General features: G+C 35.7%; 1 protein-coding gene across 2 annotated transcripts in view; it reads right to left on the bottom strand.

The window, feature by feature from the left end:
• The window catches only part of LOC107728931 (tissue factor pathway inhibitor-like), a 24909-nt gene extending 9055 nt beyond the window's left edge, over positions 1-15854 (bottom strand). The window contains exons 1-2 of one of the 2 annotated variants that reach the window (XM_016539267.1): positions 15658-15854; positions 3891-4091 (exon numbers count right to left, since the gene is read on the bottom strand). In XM_016539267.1, coding sequence (XP_016394753.1) covers positions 3891-4091; positions 15658-15739 — 283 coding nt within the window. In that variant the 5' untranslated portion in view covers positions 15740-15854. Of the gene's footprint in view, positions 1-3890; positions 4095-15657 lie in introns of both variants that reach the window. The other variant, XM_016539266.1, reaches the window with a different exon arrangement.
• Between the last annotated feature and the right edge of the window lie 628 nt (positions 15855-16482).

Below are 16482 nucleotides of genomic sequence, written 5' to 3'. Positions count from 1 at the left end.
AAGTATTTGCTATTGACTGTTCAAATGCGGAGTTTTGCGCAGCGCAGAGTAACGTGTCGTGTGTGTGGGGAACAGGGTCACATCACAGGAGAGTGTACTGCATCATCAGGCATAGAGGACCTACAATAATGTACAGTATTTGAAAAATAATGTACAGTATTTGTTTTTTTAACATTAAAGCATGTCAACATATTCTGTTACACCAAATACACAAAATAATGATCTTTAAAATAGCATCATATGACCCCTTTAAGAAACTGGTTTTCTACGGGAAAAAAACAGATTTAGAAAATGATCTTTCTCTCCCAGTTGATCTATCTCTTTCTCTGTCTCATACTTTACATACAAAAACACAAACAAACCACTCTTTAAAGTGCACTGATGATTTGATTCACTAGATGGAGACATTTGTCATTTCTCGCAGTGGTTTATTATCTGATGTTTGTTCCATATACTCAGTGATTCTCTTTGAATCTGAATTTTAAGTGCATAAATGCAAACAGTGAGAGCTTGTTTAATTGTTGCTTTTTCATTTAGAAGATGCTTTTATCCAAAGTGACTAACAAATTAGGAACATGACAAGCAAGAACCAAAAATACTCACAGTACCGCAATGCAGTTACAGTACAGAGAGGAAGAGGAAATTGGGTCTGAATACTTTCCGTACCCACTGTATATATATATAAAAAAAAGGGGGTTATGCTTGAGATATGCACATAAAGAGGTCTGTCTTGAGTCATTTCATGAAGGTTGTTATTGGCATCTATGTTTCATGAAGAACCTTCAACCATGCACTCTTAAAAACAGAGTAGCATTGGCATTGGTGGTTCTATTAAGAAACTTTAACATCCATGGAACCTTTCCATAGCAGAAAAAGTTCTTTAGATTATTAAAAATGTCTTCACTCTAAGACAAAAAAAGGTTATTTTAAGGTTCTTCACTGAAAGGTTCCCCAAAAAATGGTTATTCTATGGCATCGCTACGAAAACCCCCTTTTGGAACCTTTATTTTTAAGACTATGGAACCTTTCCTTTACACAAAAGGTTCTTTTTAGTGGAAAAGGGGCTTTTTAGAAGAAAAATTATTCTTTTAACAACTGATTGATCACTGAAAGTGTCTTTGGGGAACCCAAATGGTTCTTCCATAGCATTGTAGCATTGCTGCAAAAAAAAAAAGAAAAAAAAAAAAAGCCCTGCTTTTTTTTTTTTTTTTTTTTTAAGAATGTAGCAGGCAGTAACATCAGAGCATTGACCAAGAGGAGTGTGACATAAACCTTCTTTGGTTCATTGAAGACCAGATACTGTGTTAGAAGGGTTGATATGTTTAAAGTGTTAAATGCTCCCTCTATTACTAGAAAAAGCAAGTTTGGTGGCCGCAGAAATTAGAAACTGACTTGGCAGAGCTGCAAATAATCAGGGGCATGTGGGGAAGAGTGCAGAAGAAATGAATCCAAACACAGCAGTCAATTTCCTCTTCTGCCTCCATGGGGGATCTTTGGCAATACTTCGCAGGCATTTACGAGGGCTCATGTCCTTGGAGGTGTTTGTCCAAATGAGCCGCAAAGTTTCTGTTTTCCCCACTATGTGGCTGTGATGGGACTGAGGCTTGTTTAGCAGTCACATGACAGAGTCTGTTTTGTGCTGATTATTATGATGACCTCTCACAGGAGGCGACGTTGCAGGGGCCCTTCCAAATCACAATGACCCCCACTGGAAAGCGTAATGAGATATGACTCACCCAACCAACCAACCAAAGTGCTGTAAATAATCCAATGTGGCCTGACTTTACTGTGAACTGCACATTTGTCCTTGTTTTATTAGGAAAAGGACCAAGAGTTCCTTATTATTCTTGTTGAAATAATCAGATTGCCTAAATGGTATCTTTCATCTCTCTCATCTCAGCTTTGACTTGTTGCCATGAATTTGCCTCTGCGACCTCGAGTAATTTCCATTTCTGCCTTTATATACTAATTTAATGCCAATATTGAAGATGAAACAATAGCATTAGAATTCTTTGTATTCATCAAAGCTTTGCTTTGAAAGGCTACAACAATACATGCATTATTCCATGTATGGCTTCCAACATATCTAACATACACAATAATGTCTTTGTTTAAAAGCATGAAGGTTTTCTGTACAAAACAACTGTTCTTCTCTTCTTAACTTGGCCCCGTGTTTTTTAAAGTATCTTTCATACCCTCTACAAAGTAATATGGTGTAGGTTATAATTAGGGCTGCACGATAAATCGCATGCGATATTTAACGCGCATCTTGTCAGAAAGCCGGTTCTGTAATCAGCGGTAAATCTCCATCACGTGCGTGCTTTCACATTGAGCAGCATTAACTACACAGAGCCGTTGTTCACTGACGAGCTGCGCAAAAAATCGTGTGAATATGAACGTGGTTTTGCGCAGCTCGTCAGTGAACAACGGCTCTGTGTAGTTAATGCTGCTCAATGTGAAAGCACGCACGTGATGGAGATTTACCGCTGATTACAGAACCGGCTTTACTGATAAGATGCGCGTTAAATATCGCATGCGATTTATCGTGCAGCCCTAGTTATAATTATAACACTTGCTGCGTCTAAACTGATCCATAATTGCAGTACCACACCAATGCATTACATTATTGTTTTTTATGGGATGTTAACGAGTCGTTGGGAATGACTCCCTCATGGTGAACTCTTCACTCTTCCCATAAAAGTATATGGTGGAATGCGTGTTATTTCTATGGTTATAAAACAAGAAGTAGTTTTTGATGCTGATTGGTCAATACAGCATTCCAGCCGTTGTAAAGTACAGATATGACGTACAACACCCACATTACTGTGTTGCACCCATAGACTAATGTGCTGTTATTGTTTACATGTCAGTGACTTAAGTTGTTACTGTATGCTGATAGCAAAAGAGATTGAATTTGATTAAATTTATTTTACTATAGTATAAATGTTGTTATTGTTTATATACAATAACAGTGTATAATAAAATATTTTGAGTTAGCATTTATTTTTATACTTTAAGTTTTAATTTTAGTTAACGTTTTATGTAATTTTGTTGTGTGCTTTTGTCATTTTAATTATTTTTTTAATATGCCTATATAGCTTTAATACAGTTTTATTTCCCTTTTAGTAATTTTCTAGGTTCTTCATTTAATATTTATATTTTATTTTATTTTATGTCCAAAAATTATTTTGTAAAAGTTTCAGTGCGTCGGCTGTGGGGATGAAGACGACAACTCCCATGATTCCATACTCAGTCACGGCGTCATCAAACTACGCCTTTGCCTTCGTTTATTTTGAATACGCGCCCTCCAGCGGCGAAAATTACATATTGTGCCTTTAACAGTAATATCACTGTTAGAAAAATGCAAAACAGAAGCACTTTCACTAGTACTTTCAGACTTTTGGAACTTGTTGTACACAATGAATTTGTTTATTAAAATAATCCAATTCCCTAATATTTTTGTTATGTATTGGCCATTTCATAAAAGCAGTGAACCCCTCAAAACCTTGCAATATTGTGAGTAAATACACTGCTGCGCACTGAACCTAAAACGCTCCTTAGCTCTGACGCGTTCACAATATAGCACAGTCTCTCATAACTTATTGCCAAATACTATATTAGTAATCTTTGCTTTTACTTTGCCCAAGATATGCTTATCTGGATTGCTGTTTGTAGCAGGGTGTGTGGAATACTGTCATGACACATGAGTCTGGGTCAGGCCATCCAATATACTGAGAGAAAATGGAATTGGCTAACACAAAAGCCTCTTCCTCATTCCGAAAGATGCACTGAATCTAAAGGTTATTTTACACAAGTTATGAAAAAAAAAAACAGTCATATTTGTGTTTGTTTGTCATAGAAGAGCACAAGTCAGGTAAATATTGCCTTACCTTTCACAAGACACATTTCCTCACACACCTGCAGGGTCTCAAAATTGTTTGCATTGCCTTGGCAGCCTCCGTATTCAAAGAGTTCACAGCGACCTGTGTCAATGTCAAAGTAGAACCTGTCCTTTATTGCCTTGCACGGCCCTTCGTCTTTCTTCAGGGCGCATGAGTGATGGAATATGCGGAGTTCAGACCTCCCTCCATCTGCTGAGGGTGGAAGGAAGCCAGAAGTTATAATTTGCTTCGGACATAATTCACAAAACTCTGCGTGGTAAATTTAAGCCAACTATAAGCTCTCACCTAAGGCTTTGTAGGGGGTGAAAGAGCTTTCTGGCACTGGAAAGTTATTATACACCTACTTTTATTAGAGCTAGAGCATTTGCTCAAAGCGGTTTCATTGACATGACAGTCTGTAGATTTGAGGGATCTGACAGCTTTGCACTTGGTGTTTAATGCTTGGTTAAATCAGGACGAACCTCCTACACTTTTCCACTCTCAAGCCAACGAGGAAGATAAAGCACTCTTTCTTGAATGTAAATTTGTATGGTTTAAATCAAATAGTTTTTTCCTTTTCCCCAGGAACAGGTTCTTAATCCCTACCAAGAACCAACCGTATTAGTTTGTTCTAAGAGCATGCTGGGTGAAGTGAACTCTGCAGTCCTTCCTGTTCACACAACAAGGACTGAATCCAATGTGCCACAGACTAAAGTAACAGATGGTCTTGGACTTGAGTGACAACTTCCTGCGGGCGGTTGGATCACTTATCCTGTCACATCCTGATGTTCATCTCCCCAAAGCTCTCCACTCTAAAATACTCTCTCCACACTGCCCTCGGGTTGGAGAGAGGTATTCCACATGCTCTGGATAAAATTCTTGCCTGCACAAAAGCAGGAAACACACACCCCATAGCATACGTCTTGATGGGTTTGCCATTGTAGAAAAATAACTAAAGCATCAATATTCTTATTTGCGTCATTATTTAATGCAGACAGAGAAGAATGCTCATAGAGGCTACATTCATTTGAAAAAAAAAGTAATATTGTGAAATGTTACAATTTAAAATTACTGTGTTCTATTTTAATATATTTTACATTATATAATTTATTAATACATGCAGTTATTATTATTTATTTTATAAAATAATTTATTCCGGTGATGCAAACCTGAATTTGTCAGCATCATTACTCCAGTCTTCAGTGTCACATGGCACTTCAGTGTATACAAACACATTACTATAAACATATAAAAAGTCCTGCACATTGTCATATGTAGCTTGAGAAACTAGAGCCTTCTTCAGGATTGTTTTTTTTATTTTTTATTATTTTCTATCTAATCATCAACCATTATGAAGATAAAAAATCTGAACAAGATAATTACATTAATTATGTGAGCCAAAATTGCAGAGAGGACTTGTTTTGTTCTCCATTTCCATGGACACAGCAGCTCTTTTAAGACAATGAGTTTTGTGTACTTCCTTTACAATTTAACTATTATTACTACTATTACTATATGTACCATTTAAACAAGCTATTTCTGTGTATCATAACACAGACAATACCTGGACCTGCAGACTTCCCCAAAAAAACGTATGTCTATAATGGAAAAAACAGATCTGGCTGTTAAAATTTCAACTGCCAGCTGCTTTTTTAGCCCAGCATGAATTTTCTGTTCTGCTTGGATTCACCTCAATTTGGATAGTGGTCAGAACAACCCAAAACTGGTGCTTTGCCAGACTCATTGCCGATGCTGAGCTCGGGCAGGTTGCCCCATGTTGAGACTCAGCCCTTGCTTGTTTTATACCCGTCATGAAAGAGAGATGTTGATTTTATCACAAGGTGGAATTTTGCACATCGGTCAGTATCTGAAAAGAGTAAAACATTCATGAACTCTCAGTCTGACGGAAAGCACAATGCATGTAAATATCTGTTTACAGGTGTCAACGTCATCTTTGCTCAAGGTTTGCTGTTAGTTACCTGAGCAACACCAACACAATGATTAATAACACCGTCAGCACAATGACATTATAAGGATGAGTGGCAAAGTATTTGTCATTTGTAAATTAGTAACCAGCGAGTCAGTTTTATAACATATTAAGAACTGTTCATTTGTCAGAACATATCACTGATAGAAATACAGATGTGTGTTAGAGAGTAGTCACAGGAGGTGAGGTTTTATAGAATGAGGGTATGATTCTACCAGTCTGAGTCATATTTGGGATTATCTGATTCAGTCAGCAGATACAGTCTAAAGTCGATGGGCACATATACAGTATATACTGTATATACTTGATACATTCAATACTGTACTTGATATATTCAATCAAGTGACAAAAAATGAACTGAATCATGAGGCTGTGGTTGATGATTTGATGTAAGGTCAAACTGTAAGAAAAAGGAAGGGCAAGACAGCCTGGTTATCTTGATGAATATGGCAACATGGCCTTATACAATAATCAAACTACTGTTCCTTAAAGGCCAACGTAAGCCTGGAATACACTACATAATTTTTGCCCCAATTTTCCGCCAATTTACAGTCTGGAGAATTGATGCTAGATGCCAAAAGTCAGAGTCAGTCTGCAGATTTGAGTTGACATTCCATAGAAAATCGCATAGTGTACGGTGGTCACAGACTCTGATTTTTTTAGCTTCAGACTCTGATTCTATCCAGTCGGAGGCTATCAAACATATTTGACATTTTCAGCCGATTTTAGAGCACATATTGTTTTCATTTTCTCACATATCTCCTAGCAACAAAGCACATGTTTTTGCATGAGTTTGATAGTCTGGTAGTGTATGATCCTCAGTCATGTGGTCCGTTTTCCTTTGTCACTATTTGCAAAGTCGGTAAGTGTTTGATGCCTAGTGTTTGATTTTAAAAGTCATGAAGTGTATTCCAGCCTTTGGTAATTTTTCTGTCACTTGTGTTACCAAACACCAATCCACATTGTTAATAATAATAAATGTATCTAGAGCATTGACTCGGTATATACAAATTACTTTTTTTAGAAGCATCATGTGACACTGAAGACTGGAGTAATGGCTGCTGAAAACTGAGCTTTGCCATCACAAGAATAAATTAGATTTTAAAATTGTATAAAAATGGAAAAGTTATTTTAAATTGTAACAATATTTGAAAACATTCTTATGTTTACCTTTAAACAAAACGCCTATATATACTGTAGGGGTCTTATTGAGAAAATCTTAAATACTGAATTGAGAGTGGGGGTTTATATGAATGTATTTCTGAGTGTCTTTCTTACTGTCTTCATTTCATTATACCTCTGTATAATGCTTTTTAAAGTCGTGCTTATAAGCGCAGAGCTACTTTGTTTACAGCGGTATCCAAGAAAACACTGTATTTCTGCTGTTCCATAAGCACCACCTGCTGTCAAGAAAGTGAATTAACATTTTCATTTAGCCAGTCTGCTGTTTTTGTTTTGTTCAGAATCAGATAGTTTCATGGGTGATTAGTTTCAGCATAATTTCACAAAGCTAAAGTCAGACCATTTGGTTTTTGCTTCAAAGTTTGAAATTATATAAAATTTAAATCTGAAACTGCTCATTACTGTATGCAGCATCATTGTTTGGATCATGATTAAAATGCAATGGTTGCCTCTAATTTTAAATGGCTACATAGAGTTCGGCCTGAAATAGAGCAAATAAACATCTTGTTCATGCACTCATATTTTCATTCTTTCTTCTCTCTTGGATAAAATTAATAAATAAATAAATAAAATAAAATAAAAAAATCGGCTATATCAGAATTAGGCCGTTTGCTTGTAAAACATTGGCAATCGAAGTCAGCCATGGAAAATCAGGATCAGTACATCAACAAGAAATGCCAGGACAAGAGTGTGGAAAAGAATTCAGGATCAGGTTCGAGTGATTGCTTTTAATCGGCATGATGTTGCCGGCCATTCCTTTCGATTGGCAGTTGTGGTGCTCCTTAATTTTCAGTTGGCACTCCTAAAATTTTGCTGGTGCTCCTAAAATCTATACAGGTGTTTTGTTTTGTTTATGCTGTGCACTGACTTGTAACAAAGTTTTGACTTATTTCGCTTTACTATTACCAGGCGTCCAGGCCAGATCCATGTCTAGGCCTGTTTACCGTTGGCATTGCAGATCGTCTTTGTCTACAAAATCCTCCACCTCAGCAATGGCTGCAACACTTTCAAATCCCAGATAGGTCTGAACTTGTTTATTCTACTACCGTTCACAGATAACAACAATGGGTGACCTAGTAAACCTTGTCGTGTCGGATCCCATGAAACTCATGCGGGACAGAAAATCCTCCTCGTTGTCACCTGGTGCAATTATCTGAGGTCTGCAGTGCAGGGCTCGCTGAAGCAAATAATCCTGTACACCCCAATTAATCATTGTCAGGTCTGCAACTGACTGCATGAGAGGATTCTGGCTCTTTAAATGAGTGTGTGGTCACCGGTCTGTTCAACCATATGGGACACCTGATGTGGACATACGTTAAACATAAGGCTTAGAGGGGAAAAATATCCCACAGCATCCCATGAGGAGCTCACTGGTATGCTGTAGAGCAAATTAAAAGGCATAACTGGTTGATCTCTATCTCTTTCTGCAATAAGTCTGTACACAATACAGAACATGGGAAATTGAGAGCACTGATCTCCCTTTAAGCACCACGAGGCAGTTGACGCAAACGTGTGCAGGCAGGAATACATATTGGGCAAATAAATCAGCATGGTTTAAAGGCCTCGTATTGAATACAGATTTGTATTGTACAAGGATATTTACAGACACTTTCAGTCAATTGCTTGTTCAGTCCTCTGATATATGGTGTCTACAATGGAAAGATCTTTAAAAGTCATTTTTAACCATTCACGTTGTGATGTTACATTCAAACAACTATGGGTGATTACCTTTATACACTTTATGGTATTTGTTTTTTTATTTATGACTACATAAATTCAACATGGCTGACAAAACCAAGTGCCAAGGACCTCTGGAATATCTATCTCTACCTTTTCAAGGAGACCTAGGCTGGTAATAAAATGTTATAGAAAAAAAAAATGTGATTGTGATTTAAAAACATTTTCAAAATTAAGAATTACCAAATTAAGAATCTTAACCAAACAATGTAAGCATATTTTATAGAAATGGCAATAGGGTAGTCATACAATCTGTTTTATACAACTCAACTCAACATGGTGTAACTCTCTTTAAAATGATGTTTGGAAAATAATTTTCTCAAGAGAATATTCTAAGAAGCAGGAGATAGAGTAATTTTTCTTTACTACTAGCTAAGCTACACATAAAACAAGTACAGGCAGTAGAAAACTTACTATTACATTATGTAAGTAATCTATCTCCACATAATCTATGAAAAATGTTCTGATAACCTCTGCTAGACTACAAACGGTCCAAAAACCCTACCGTAATAAAAAATATTTCCCACCGCATACTATTGGGGAGTGTAGACTATTCCCTGAATGACACTGATTATCCTTGAAAAACACAATGTAGTCGTGAAATGTCATCAATCATGGAACAAAAGCTTTCAAGGTCAGAGGGAAGATGAGACCCAATATTTGTCTGTGCATGCATGAATACCATTCTAGCGCTTGAAATATCAGTGCAGTAGAGTTTGAAGAGAGAAACCTCAGTGCGGTTCTAAGTTTGGTGTCATAATCTGATGAGTTAATGCAACAGATCAAACAAGGTCTCGGGATCAAACTGGGAGACCTTCTGACTGTTTTTTCACAATAATTCTTACCATGGGAACAGTGTCATGAAACAAGTTGATACTCTTGGCGACATTGTTCAACTAAGTCAAAGCAAGAATTTAGACATGCCTTTGGCACTTTTAAGTGCAAGGGTAAGATGTTGCATGGTAAAAGTATAGTTTAGTTTCATAACTGATATCGACGATATCACAAGGGATAAATTAAATCATCTGATAAATTAAAGAAATAGTTCACCCAAAACTGAAAATTCACCCACCCTCAGGCCATCCAAGATGTAGATAAGTTTGTTTCTTCAACAGAATAGATTCTGATAAATTTAGCATTGCATCACTTTCTTACCAGTGGATCCTTTGCAGTGAATGGGTGCCGTCAGAATCCAAACAGCTGATAAAAACATCACAATAATACACAAATAATCCACACAACTCCAGTCCATCAATTAACATCTTATGAAGCAGAAAGCTGTGTACTTGTAAAAAAAAAAAAAAAAAATCCATCATTAAGGCATTTTAACTTTTTCAGTGAAGAAAGCAATATTATGGATAGAAAAGGAGTGGTTTGAATTAAAAAAAAACGTCTTGTGATATATTAGTTTATTACAAACATGCTTTATTTACTTCACAAGATGTGAATTGACTGGACTGGAGTAGTGCTTTTATCTGCTTTCATCAAAACTGTCTGACGGCACCCTTTCACTGCAGAGGATCCACTGGTGAGCAAGTGATATAATGCTAAATTTCTCCAGATCTGTTCAGACGAAAAACAAACTCATCTAATGGATGGCCTGAGGGTAAGTGACATTTTCAGCAAATTTTCAATTTTGGGTGAACTATTCCTTTAATTTACCTGTCCCCTTATAATATCTCTAATATTGAATCTGAAATATATACTTTTAACATGCAACAAACAAACTCCTCTACATCTTGGATGGCCTGAGGGTGAGCACAACTTTGGGTGAACTATTCCTTTAATGGAAGAAATCACAATATGACAGTTTCCACATTCAAGTAGATAGGACCTGCACTTGCATGCCTATTGCGATAGAAAATAGCTGCTGGGGGTGTTGCTAACATGGTTGCCAAGTACACTGACTTGCCTTAAAGGAACTTTGGCTATTTTTTAATATATTTTGAGATTTGATACAGATGGCTTAAGGCAGACATACACATAAACACAAAGCACACACGCTATTAAAGGCGTGTAAATGAGAAGACTTCAAGCACTAAAACACAGCGTCCTTCTATAACTGTTTTGATCCCTGCAGAAGTGACTTTGGCATGGAAGAAAAATATGATCCTGCCACAAAGAAGTCTTTTCTCCATTTTAAAAACACAGCAAAAAAAACAAAACAAAAAACAGCAAAGGTTTGCTGATAATGTTGATAATATAGTCCACATGAGTACTTTTGATGTTAATCTAGTGTATTTTGCATGCAAAACCCATCCAGTGTTAAAACTTCTCAACCGTGCTATATTGCTATGAGTAACAAACAGCCCGGAGGGTATACTGCAGTCTTGATATGTGATCTTAATACAGTTCCTTTATGATCCTTTAAAAAGGAGACAAAGAACAATGTCAGAACGTGCCTTGACTCAACCCTACTGCTTAGCTAGTTTGTAATGAGAGCAAAGCAATGATGTCATCTCAACGAAGAGTCATTGTGGAACATTTGATACAGTATATGGCCCAGCAGGCCCAGACAGAATCAGCAGACCTTTTTTTGTTCATTTTATGTGCTGATTTAAAAAAAAAAACATTGGAATTCTTTATCAAATTAGCCCAATATGGAAAGTGTGGGCTTGTTGCGTATGTTCCAGTTCTGTTTAAATCTATTAAGCTTTCTGTGGAGCTCTGTGGGCACGAATTCCATGTGGGCCTGATGATAATTCTCACTGAACAGCTGTCTCAGGGCGCCTACACACGAGGGATTCATCTGATGAATAGGATCGATAAAATATGTTTTAAAGGGTGAGGTATAAAGTATTTGAGTAAAAGTACTTCAATACTACACTTGAGTATTATTTTGGGGAATCTGTACTTGAGTTCTGTTAAAGCTGAATACCTGTACTTTTACTCAGTTACATTTACATGGAGAAAAAAAAAACATTTTACTATTAAACTATTACAATTTCATTTATTCATGTCATACATCAGTATGCCTTAAATCTCTCCCAAATGATTTGATAATAAAAACTGTATTTTTCTTCAGTCAATAGCCTTTTATTTAAACAGCCAATGACAGTTATTTTAGTGTAAATATTATTAAGGTGTCAGTTTTTAAAAGACTAGTTGACAAAAACAAACAAACAATAAATAAATAAATACATAAAGTAATCATTTCAAACCTTCCTGACTTTCTTCAGGATCACAAAAGTATCAATTCTGAATAAAGTTTATGCTTTTTCCAAACATCATGAAAGTGGATGGGTACCAGGTCTATGGGTACCAAGTTTATAAAAATTCCAAAAGTTCCAAAAATATTCCAAATATGACAAAAAAAGAAAGAAAGAAACAAGAATCATATCATGTGAGCATGAAAGCATCAAGAAAGTAGTTGATACAAGTTATGTACAGATTGAAATTTATGTTGTTATTCACTTGCTTTTAAAATCTAACTTGACAGCCAAGGTCCTCATTCGCTTTTGTTGTACACACAAGATCAGTTTGGACTTTGGACATTCTGCTATAAATAACTTATTTTGTAATACAAGGATCTGCACAAAGGTAAATAAATGACAATGTTAATTTTTCAGTGAACTATCCATTTCAGACACAGATTTTGAACTATAAGTGATGTGTGTGTGTTTTTTTTAATAACCATCACTGTTGATAGATGAACTTGCATCAAGTGTAACACCGTCGGTTCATGATCAGTCTTGATTATTCTAAGAATCATATTCAAATGTCAAACCACTGTATAATTTTCTGCTGTTAATTTTAGGTTTCAGGATATGGTTTTAGTTTAACATCTCACATAGTCAGAAAAATTAGATGATTTTCTTTTTTAATTTTGACAGATTTCCTTGCAAACTATTTGCATACTTTTTTATTTTGGGGGCTTAAGGTACTTTGGAAAATTTTTGACTTAGCATTTGTACTTTAACTTAAGTTTAACTTAATCCTGGGTAGTTACTCTATATATCTTTGTCCTTTTACACTGTGTTTGAGCAATACAGCTGCCATATGAGCACATTTTAGAATCCATTGCATGTTTAACCATGTAAGTCTATATTTAACGGTATCAGTCTTGCATGGATTCCTCTTCAGAGTAAATGTGTAAGGAATGACAGACGCAATTACAGTCTCTGTCATAGTTTAATCAAGAGAGCACACTTCTCTCTGACCTCTCCTGATGTTTCATTGGAACTTTAGATATGGCACTTTGACTTTTACAGGCCATTCAAAAGTCCTGTAAGGGAGGAGCTTTGTGCAATTCTGCGAAGTGTCTCAACAAACACTGAAATAAGCCATTCGTCTTGAAAAAGGGTCAGACCTCAGGAAAAAGATAGAGCTATCAGCTCAGACAAGCCTTCCTCTAATGACTTATTCAATGAGGCATGACTAATAGTGGTATATTTAACCCAGAAAGAAAAAATTAGTGAGGATTATGTGTCTTGCAGCTTAGGATGGCTTAGCAGGGTTCAGTAAAATTTCTTGATGAAAATTAATGTGAAGTAGCCATAATGTCCAAACAAATGTACCGCGAGCCAACAACATACTTTGTGAGGCTGAGAGTGTTTCTTAAAAATAAACAAATATAAAATCCTGCAGAATGTGTTAATTAACGTAACCTTTGTCATATAATATTCATAATACTGTCAGTTATGTCATTATAATAACGAGAATTCATTACACGTTTGTTCATCGAAAAGGTTACTAATAAATCACTTGTTCACAAACTGTCTATTTATGTGAGCTTCACATCCGATGTGCAGAACCCATTATTCACAGAAAGGAACATCTCTTTCTCTTCCTTCTATATTTTTCCAGACTGAAGTTCATATGTGACAGAATCTTTCGAAATAAATTAAACTACTATTTTAAATTAACTACTACTATTTCTATGCACTCTGCCATGTGACAACAGCAAAGTAAACAGCCAAAAACATTTTTTTCATTTTGACAATTATATAATATATGCACAATTAAATTAAATTAAATTAAATCAAGTTCATATAAGGGTTTTATAAACCATATTTAATCGCACTGTAGTCTTCAGAGGAAAGAAGCATCTTCTTTCAAATAAGAAGTCAAAGTAAAATCTGCCTAAAGAACATCAAGCAAGTAGTGTCAAGCCGGCAGATTTTAGAACATTACCATATGCACAAGCCAGAGTTCTGCAGTATTAATATTTCATCGCACCCATACGTACACCAATCTATTTTTAAAGATCATTTAATTAAAACAAATCCTTTCATCATAACAGCAACAGTGTTGAGTTGAGATTGTGACCTCCACGCATTCAGAGACGCTAGAGAGATTTATGGAGGATAGAGAGCCAGCCAGCATATTGATTGGTGCAGTTAAGCAGGTCTAAAAGTTCACAATGCTTGGACTGCAGCCAAAAGGAACAAAAACATTTCTTCAGCGTAAGCGGTTTCCATGTGTAACTTATTAAAGAGCTATGCTCCAAGAGGTGGGTGCTGCTGAGAAAATATTACATTAACAACCAAGCAATCACATCTTACTGATGTTATATCCCAACTATAATGAGATCTATAATGGTCTCTGTAACTAAAATATCAGAATTGTATATGCTGGAATTGTTGTAGTCAGGGTCAAGAATTAACAAGGGCTTGGTGCAAAAATGCTACCGGAAGTGGGGGGGAAAAATATATATATTTTATGTATTATTTACAGATACTTTTGTATTTAACATTGATTTAATATTACAGGTAACAGCCATAATTGTTCAGACTGAGAACTAATAAACTGATTTAAATTAAAATATGGTTAGAAAATAAGAAATAAATGCCTTATAACCACAAAACACAGTTTTTATTAATACTTAGTTTTTATTAAGGGGCAATATTTGTAATAATAATTATTATTATTATAACAATAATAAAAGTTCTGACACTGATTGTGGTTTGAATGAATGACATAAAAATTAACTAAATGGTGGTGAACTAATTGGTGGCAATAAGCATTAGGACGAGCAATACCACTTTTATATATAAATCACTTATTTGGTTCTTCTAATTTTATCAGATTTCCTCAACTAAAAATAAACTAAGAACATGTAAAATGGCATTTAGGTACATTTTCGTCTTTTAATAAAATGAAATAATAGAAAATACATAACATTATTGAGGCAAAAACTATAGCCAAACAATCTACAACACGTTTGTTTGCATTGCAGGGATTAAATACACCTACGTTAGCAAGTTAAATATTAAATTCCAGTTCCCAAAAGTTAAAAAGCCATCTTCCCATATTTATTACAGACAAAACGGAACAAAAGTGGCACAAAATGCTCATTTTAATGACCCTAAATCCTTTCAATCCTTGAGTTTCATCTCGCTTAGAAATTGTGGCTGTAAAGCACACAGCCCTTGTTGACAAAAATCTGAAGTTTGTTTTGGATTTAATCATCAAAGTTGAGCTGAAACATTTGAGCCACCAGAGAGCTCTTGAACTCCCACTGGTGGGACGCAGTAAGCAACCTAGTATTTAGTATGCAATTCTACAATCTTTACAAATAACCCGTGATCTAAAATATAAACTTAATCTGTCACATGCTACCTTCAAAGTAGCTTTAGCTCCCCTAAACACTTATAACATGTCGATATTGTCTAATTTCCTTGCAGTAGTCGTGTTAGGATAAGCTTTAAGTTCTGACCGCAAATATGATATTATAAGTAGGCTATAATACTTCCATTACTGTATTTAAATCAACAAGTATAATGATCACAGCTGTCTTCTGTTCGTAAACTGTTTGAAATGCTTTTAGAACTTCCAGACGTGCTTCAGACGCGCATATTTCCTCCACCTTTGTGAAATTAACTTATGTAATAAAATAATAATAATTTGAAAAAAAGAATAATAACTCACCTCTTGCAAATTTTGTGAAACATATTCCAATAAGAGGCAGTAGAAGCAGCGGTCTACATGACCAGCTCAGTAATGGAGCCATTCCAGCAGGCGAGGCAATCACACGCTTCCAGAGTTATGTGGAGTAGTAAGTACGCTGTAGTTTAGTTTGTGGCTCCAAATAGTCAACTTCTCCAAGTATTCGTTGACTGCGCGGTAGTCTGTGTCACGCACTTCCGGGTGACCGTTCCGTTCTGGTAAAGTGTTCTAAAGAATTTCGTCATTCTTGTTCTGATTCCCTTTAAAGATTCCGGTTCGATTCTTTTATTACGTTTGAGGGGAAAACTATTTTAAAGAAAGAAACGCAATTCCCTATTATATTATCTTCCCACAGTAACCTAGTCTGTTGGTAAATTATATCATTTCCAGAGTCCGGAATATATAACAAATCAAAAAAGTAATAGTAGCCTATATATATATATATATATATATATATATATGTATGTATGTATGTATGTATGTATCGCACACTATCACTAAATAAGTGGTAATAATTCATTTATTCACTTCCTTATGCTAATTAAAATAACACTGATTACAGCAAAACGCATGTGTATCTCCAAGTTCTTGTATTAGTCAGTAACATAGTTAGGTGTCACGATAGGTTCATTCTTTTATTTATTTCGAGGCGGACATGAAAAGTAATAATTTGCAGTTTAGTTCTAGAAAGATCCGACTCATAAGAGTCATTCGTTGGGGAATCAAGCTAAACTGGTCGCCGTGTATGTTTCGATTCACTTATAAAGAACCGACTCAGAAGAGTCATTCATTTGGTAATCGAACTAC

This window comes from Sinocyclocheilus rhinocerous, unplaced genomic scaffold (genome assembly GCF_001515625.1).
Source record: "Sinocyclocheilus rhinocerous isolate Xijiao unplaced genomic scaffold, SAMN03320098_v1.1 scaffold1569, whole genome shotgun sequence".
Classification (NCBI taxonomy): domain Eukaryota; kingdom Metazoa; phylum Chordata; class Actinopteri; order Cypriniformes; family Cyprinidae; genus Sinocyclocheilus; species Sinocyclocheilus rhinocerous.
Note: the sequence above shows the minus strand (reverse complement) of the source record. Positions and strands in the feature narration are given on the sequence as shown.